Genomic DNA, 7,762 nt, shown 5'->3' with positions numbered 1-7,762 from the left:
TTTCTTTTCTTTTTATTAGTTTTTCTTTCAAATTTATTGTATTTTGTATTATTTATTTTATTTGATATTTATTGTAATTTTGTATTATTATTTAATTTTACTTTTATTATTTTATATTTGTTTTTAATTTAATATTTTCTTTTTTAATATTTTTTTCTTAATCTTTATATATTTTTTTTTTTCACTGAATAGATTCAATGCCATTAGCAATATAGTGACATCATTATGTGACAACAGATGAAAATTAGACATCTTGGCTAAATATAGCGCATTTGCATCGGTAAGGATGTGTTAATTTATGTGTATTGTCCCTGTTAAACAATCTGGAAGGTTAATATTGTTGTCTTTTTATTTTTTGGCAGTGGCCTGTTTCTCTTTTTCGTGTAAGTGAAACCCTCTTGGCTTCACATTCCCTGTATCTTGATCATCAAACACTGAATTAAACATATGAAGAGACATGCTTTACAAACCAGCACATGCACACACTTTACAGCCTGTGCTAATTTTCGTGTGTGTTCTTGTACAGTATATATGGTTTATGAGGACACGTGAACTTCCTGTTGCTTAAAAAACATATTAAACAATTAAAAAAATGGCAAAAGTTTTGAATGATAGGTTTATATATAGGGTTAGTATAAAGGGACAGAATATACAGCAGTATAAAAACCATCATGCTTATGGAGAATCCCCTTAAACCACATATACAAGTGTGTGTGTTTGTACATTATGGGGACAAAATGTCCCCACAAAGATAGCAATATCTGAAATCCTTGTCCTTTTTGGGAAACTTTTTGGTCCTCATGAGGAAAACGGTTTATAAATCATACTAAGTGATGTTTTTTAAAAATTAAAAAATGCTGAAAGTTTTCTGTGATGGGTAGGGGGATAGAATATACAGTTTGTACTGTATAAATATCATTAAGTCTCTATTGAAAGTCCCCATAAAACATGAAAACACAGCGTGTGTGTTTTTCCACTGGATGTGTGAGATATAAAGCTGTATTGGAGGTCTCTGATATTCTGGAACTCTGAGGGTCCGTAGGGGTTTGAGTAGCGCCTCCCTGCTGGGCTCTTGCCTCTGCGCCTGGCTGGGCAGAACGGGAACCTCCGGGTCCCAAGGGAAGAACCTCAGACAGGACTACGCAGTCGGACAGGCAGCTTGGAGCTTAAGAGAGATCCAAAGAGACCGAATGAACAAGAGACTGACTTGTTGATGAGAGGAGTGCTCACTGACAAGTCACAACTATAGAAGACAAAAACAGATCATGTACATGCATAGTGGGGGATAATAAGGATTTCATTTTGCAAACCTGCTTTGCTGTGTTCTCGGATTGTGGTGTATTGGTTGAAGAATTGAGTTTGTAGGCTGTATGTTCAAAGTATGTAAAGAGCATTCACCGAAAAAGAGATTTAACCTAAAAATACAAATTCTGTAATTTACTGAATCTTGTGTCATTTCTTTCTTTTAGTAGTGCAGAATGTCCTGGTTGCCTTTTTTTGTAATGTAAGTAGGGTCACTGAGCTCCAAAAATGACCAAAAACACCATAAAAATAGTTTATACGACTACTGCATACGTCTATACGTTCAATTCCAAGTCTTCTGAAGCCATATGATAGCTTTGTGTTGCGAAAAGAAAACCATTTTTGTTGCTGATGATGACCCTCGGTCGTAGCTCAGATGTATTGTGCCAGGTTTCACGCCAATGTCATTTGGTCATCACAACCACACTGGCATTCTTGCCCCTTCAAATATGGTTAATCAAGACGCTTAGTTTGACATTAAAGAATAAAGATGTAAACATTGTTGTCTTTGTCATTTGATATCTGAGCTATTATTTCCAGTTCTCCTTACTTCAGGGGTCTGTCCTAAGTATATGGTTAATATAAGTATACTGTAGGTCACTTTGCATAAAAACCTGCTGAATGACTGCTTACAGTAAGAATATTTAGCGATTTCCTCTTGCAATGTGATTAAAATGGCTCAAACGCTGAGCTGGGCTGAGAACGTCTGCTCTCTCTCCGCTCGGGCCGTGTGTGGTCCTTCGTAAATATTTGATATGAACTTTAGTCATGAATCTGAGCTGCCGCTTGACATTTCACTGCACTGCAATTAGAATTCAAACTCAAATAGTATTCTTAATTACACTTGGGAATGTCATAGTCATGGTCCAGATATGCTTGGTGTAGAGCCGCCAGCCCTGCAATCACCAGCCACTATGTCAACATCCAATCAGGGAGAAGTATTAATGAGGTAACGGAAGCAGTGGAACTGCTGTAAAGACTTCATTTATATCACTTTCAATGGATAGTTTAAAATCAAGCAGCTTTACCGTACTAAACATGAAAAACGGTGTCAGTGTCTCATTTCATCAGAAATACAAGTAAAAAATAAATAAATATATATATATCTTGTTTTGTGATAGTCATACAGGGACGACAATAGAGAAGAAAAGTCGGTCGCAATTTCCTGTTCATGCCGACTTCAAGATCTGAAAGTCCCGCCTTTCATTTAAAGGATCCAATGTTGTTGTTTTTCTTTAGCCTGATAAATTGTGTGTGTGTGAGAGATTTTAGAAAAAGAAGCAAAATTTATGATGCCATTGTTGCTCTTTCTCCATTCAAGTTGATAGAAGCTTTACTAGTTTGCCTAAAACATCCTGGTGGCGTCACCAACATGACAGCTACATAAATTGACATGAGAGACTTTGGTAAAGCGTTCCAAATCGGTTTCTCTCAGGATGTTGCCTATGTAGGCGATGTAGAGCAAAGCAGCTCAGCAGGTTTTGGTACAGAGCCAATGAATCCTGCCTCTGTAAAAAAACAAAAAAAAACATTGTCGCTCTCATTCACTTCAAGTCTGTTTTTAACTCTATCTTTCTCTTTGTCTTCTCCCTGGTATCACTGAACCCAGCCTTTGAGTGCTTCTGAAATAGAGAGGGACCACTGGACTGGAAATTGCTCTCCGTACATGTCCTCCTCTCTCTCTCTCTCTCTGCTCTGTGTGTAGGGTGGTTGCGGATAATTGTCTCTCTGTGCCATACACAGCTGTAGCCGAGGGGTGTTGGACAGCACAGAGAGTTCAGTGTCCCAGTGGGGGACCCGTCAGTGTGTTGGACTCAATTAATCCTCTTTCCGCTGGTTAACACTAAAAATATAACTCCTCTTCCTCGCTACTCTGTATTCAAGCCTTTTGCAGAACCTATGAGCGAAACAGGTGTGATCACACAATGTCTGTTTGTGTTTTGCAGTCTTTACGGGCGACACATGCAGGCCAACCCCGAGGCGCCCAAGAAGAACGCCGACAAATCAAAGAAGATCAGCCGCAAGCCGCTGGCGGCCAAGAACAAGTGAAGAAGAGCTGATCCGAACATCCGAGATGAACCTCACTGCATGTGCCTTGTTCATTTGATATTTATTCATAAAGTATGTTTTTTTATTGCTTCAGTATTACCTTAATCATGTAATCTCCAAATGGCCAATCATTTCTTCCATGTTTAAGAAGTGTCCTTCTCGTCCAATGCCACTTTTTGCCTTCAAAGTGCCACTTTTGTCAATTCAGACCTGCGCTGGGTGCTAATCCGATTTCCGAACACGTGTCTGTTGCGTCTCTTGAGAGGCGGCGGGAGTGTTGTCCTAGTCAACCATCCAGATGAGGGGAGCAGTGAATTTTGGGAGGTGGTGACGAGCGTTTTGTAGCCGAAGAGGGATTTAGCAGGAGTTTGGGGGTCTTAGTGGAGTCTGAGCAGGATTGTGTCAGGTCTCCGGCGGGACACCGCCGACTGCTTTCTCTGCCTCTTAATGACAGATATGAATGGCTGCAAACGGGAGTTTCAGATGGTACACAGCAGATACCAGACAAACACCCCGGTGGCCATTTGAGAGGGTCAACAAGATATCGTGACAAACCACAGATGGTGTTCTTTGAAGCGGTTGGCCATTGTTTCTTACTGTGTATTCAAGTTAACATGACGGTGCAACTTTTTACAGAACTATATATAGTAGCGTTTCTAAAGAACCAGTTTGGGGTTAATCATTCAACAATAATTGTCATTTCTGCTGTCATCGTTCACTACAGATTGCGCACACTAACATCATGTAAGCTTGGCTGAATTTAAGTTTTACTTTTTTACGGATGTGTTATTGTTTATTTTAAAAAAGGTCACAAGCTGTTTCATTGCAATCACGTTTAAAGTTGTAATATTTTCATATCTTTTATCATGTGCACACTGATCAGTGTGCTATGTACTGAATTTTTGACATTGAAATAAAGTCATCATCTTGTTGGACGATTCAGTTTTTCTTTCAACAGATCGTAAGATCATAAAACCTTCTAAAAGTTTTTGACAAAAGTTCTAAAAGTCTCTTTTGCTCACCAAGGTTGTATATATTTGATCTGAATTATAGTAAAAACAGAAATACTGAGAACAATTATTTAAAATGACTTTTTATTTTAATATATTTGATTAAAATATTTTATTATATCATTACTCCAGTCTTCAGTGTCACATGATCCTTCAGAAATCATTAATATGCTGATTTGCTTTTTGTGAGCTAATTTAAGTTTTTATCTGTTATGTTGAAACTGTATCTTACTATGCTTCTCATAATTTAAATTATTTAAAAAAATGAGCTACTTTACAAGATGCTCACTAAAAGTAGCTTACTGCTTAGGGGACAATATTTGTTTTTAAAAATGTAACTGATTATATAATGTACTCTTTTGTCATTTTAATTTTGCAGCACTTTGTCTCACCACACTAAAAGTAGCTCATCGTTGAAAAACCTTCACTAGTTTGAAAACAGGAACCAGAAAATTGTCACTACTTTTAGTTTCTCGCCAACATTAGTTGTCACCTTATCAAGTATAATCAGTGTAAAGGTGCGGGGAAAAGCCCATTGGCCAAAAAAGGTCCATTGTCTATAGAGTGCAACAGTTGGGTTTTGGAAGTAAAAAAAACTCCATTCATTTTCTCCAGGCAAAATTATTTTTAACTATAAATGATGAACAATTAAAGTCAGCCCTACTATGAGCTACGAGGTTGTTAATGGATGGTATTTGCTCCTTTTGAAGCGTCAGTAAATAATCGTTTGACAGCTGATTTTGTGGTGAAACTACATTACCCATGATGCTGTACAGAAAATTACACCAATCAGAGAGTCGAATCAAGCAAAACACGCCAAAAGATCTCGTTAGCTCCGCCCACTCTCATGAAGCACCTCGATTGACGTAATCGAGTCGGTTTCCCTACACTCTCAAAATACTTAAATAAACAACATATACGTATATATTTATTATCAACATTTTTAAATAAGTAGTTATATATTCCTCCATCTTTTTAATTCGATTGAGCTGTTCGCAATGCTTCATGGGATTGTAGTTATTTCTATCACTATTTTATCAAGCCGTTAAGTACACAGTCTTGTACCTTTATCTTTTTATCTGATTTTCAAGCACTTTTTTGCTTCAAATCAAGCTTTGTAATGTTGTGATCGTTGCTGGTTGGGGGGTGGGGGGTTGGGGGTTGGGGGTTGGGGGTTGGGGGGGGGGGGGGGATACTTCCGGAACCAGCGCAGCAGAAAAAGCACTAGTGGACAGGCACTAATGCACTCGATTGTCAATAGTGTAGCAATGAATGAAGCACAGCTCACACAGTCACTTTCTTTTTTTCACAGTCACAAACTACGCAACTTTCTATTGGTCAATGCAGCAAATTCAAGAAACCAATTTGAACCCGTTATGAAAACCTTGGGGAAATCTTTCGCCCTCACGCTAAATATGGGATTACATAGATTTCTATTGAAATGACTAGATTTCGAAGATGAAAATTTGACGAACAAAGGTAAATGTGACCACACCTTTAGATTGTGCATAAGTTTTGGTTAGCATGGCCATTTAATCTCCTACTGGTAGATGTTGTAACTTCACTATCTGAACCCTGAAAGCATCTTTCTTCTTTGACGCCCGTTCCAGGAAAGTCCTGCACCAACCATTGAGATGAGACAGCTTTCTCCAGGTAGGCTATTCTAGATCTCATGTTTGAGACCGCTTTCTCCAGGTATTCTAGATCTCATGTTTGAGACCGCTTTCTACAGGTATTCTAGATCTCATTTTTGTTGCCTCTATAAATCAGAACCATGCATTTGCTATTTTGGTAATTTTCACAATCATAAGTGCTTGAAAAATAAGTTAAAGTTCTGAAGCAGAATGCTTGATTTGCAGGGTGTGATCTGAAATGGCTACAGAGGATCATCACATCTAAAAATGGTTTTCCCATTGGAGGCCCTGTCATGGTCCAGGCCACCTCCATGACAGGAGATCAGGGGTAAAGGAGCTGACCTTTCAGATGATGTTGATGGGCTGTGCGCTTGTGTTTGTAGAAGGTCCATGATAGCCGTGTGGGATTTCCTGTCTCTCTTTGCTAATTTTCTGCTCACATTATTATTACCCCGTCCAGACGCCGTGTGTGCGTCGCCCTGTCCTCCTCGTTCACACTCTCTGTTCTCTCGAACGCTCTCAGCAGGCACATCTGTCCAGCGCACCTACGCCCAATACACTTTCCTCTTGCGCTCAGCAGGAACATCTGTCAATGGCAAAGTCCACACCGCGTACCGAGCCTCTTCGACGGTCTCTCGCCCCTCTGAATTCTTCATCCACTTCCGAAAGTTTTCTTTGCATTTCAAACTGATGAGTCTTGGAGAGAGGTGTGGTTTTGAAAAGTTTTCCACAAACTGTTGGACATTCATTATGGCCTGAAGTCTTCAGGCGATCAATCTCTTGCTCCGCGGAGAAACGGTTCTTTAGATCCCGACCCGAGCTTGTCCCATCCTTCTGCCAGTGTCGATAGGAAGTGGGACGTTGAAGTTTAAAAATGAGTCTGAATGGCGATGAATCACCACGCACGCGGCACGGCCGACAATTACTCACTGACCTTTCAGAGAAATCCTTGAATGTCTTTTTCCCTTGCTTGAGTTACAGACTTGTAGCGATTTTGTTTGGCTTGATTAGTTTTTTGTTTGTTTAGTTTGTTTTATCACCCTGTTTAAAATGATTTCTCGAGGCGTACTCTCTATGCAGCTCATACGCTGAAGGGCATTACGGCCCTCGCTAACCGAGGTCATTGATTTTTGCCACTTGATTTATGGGGCGAGGGAAACTCCTCTGGAGAGCAGGTCTCATGCCGGCGTCGTCGGAGACGCCGTTGAACCTAGACTTTCATCAAGCGCCCAGGGTAAGCAGTATGGATGGTGGTCCATTGTGTTGTCCGAAGATAATTGGGTGCATTGAAGACCTCACTGAGTCATGACTCTGAACAATACAGCAGATCCAGTGCCAATGCCACTGCTGTAGAGGCAACCAGTCCGTCTAACCAATGATCCTGCGAAACAGAGGCCACTAACCTGTTGAATTCAAGAGACGCACCTCAAGCGTTCAGTAGCACACAGTCGTGCAACTGCAAGGTGGTCGATTCCCAGATTGGAGGTAAATGAATGATTTGTTCTTGCATCCGGTAGTGGCAGTGCATCACTGGCAGGTCTATACTATTGGCATACGTGTCGTTTTGTGGTTTGCGCCGTTACCTTCAAAGCTCATTCTCAGGGATACGTGAATAAACATTTCCAATAGCTTCATTTTTCACTGTGCAGTGACCTAGAACATCAGCTTGACTAAAAAGGGGACTGTACGAATGCAGAAGTTTGGGTTGCGCATCGAAAAGTTAAAGAAACACATTTCAAGTGATGTAAACGTAAAATTCCAAAAGCA

General features: G+C 40.0%; 1 protein-coding gene across 2 annotated transcripts in view; it reads left to right on the top strand.

The window, feature by feature from the left end:
• The window catches only part of rsu1 (Ras suppressor protein 1), a 32,756-nt gene extending 28,470 nt beyond the window's left edge, over positions 1–4,286 (top strand). For both annotated transcript variants that reach the window (XM_082183392.1, XM_082183393.1), the window contains exon 9: positions 3,249–4,286. In XM_082183392.1, coding sequence (XP_082039518.1) covers positions 3,249–3,351 — 103 coding nt within the window. In that variant the 3' untranslated portion in view covers positions 3,352–4,286. The remainder of the gene's footprint in view (positions 1–3,248) is intronic.
• The last annotated feature ends 3,476 nt before the right edge of the window (positions 4,287–7,762 follow it).

The sequence above is a fragment of the Leuciscus leuciscus genome, assembly GCF_965113295.1.
Source record: "Leuciscus leuciscus genome assembly, chromosome: 11".
Classification (NCBI taxonomy): Eukaryota; Metazoa; Chordata; class Actinopteri; order Cypriniformes; family Leuciscidae; genus Leuciscus; species Leuciscus leuciscus.
Note: the sequence above shows the minus strand (reverse complement) of the source record. Positions and strands in the feature narration are given on the sequence as shown.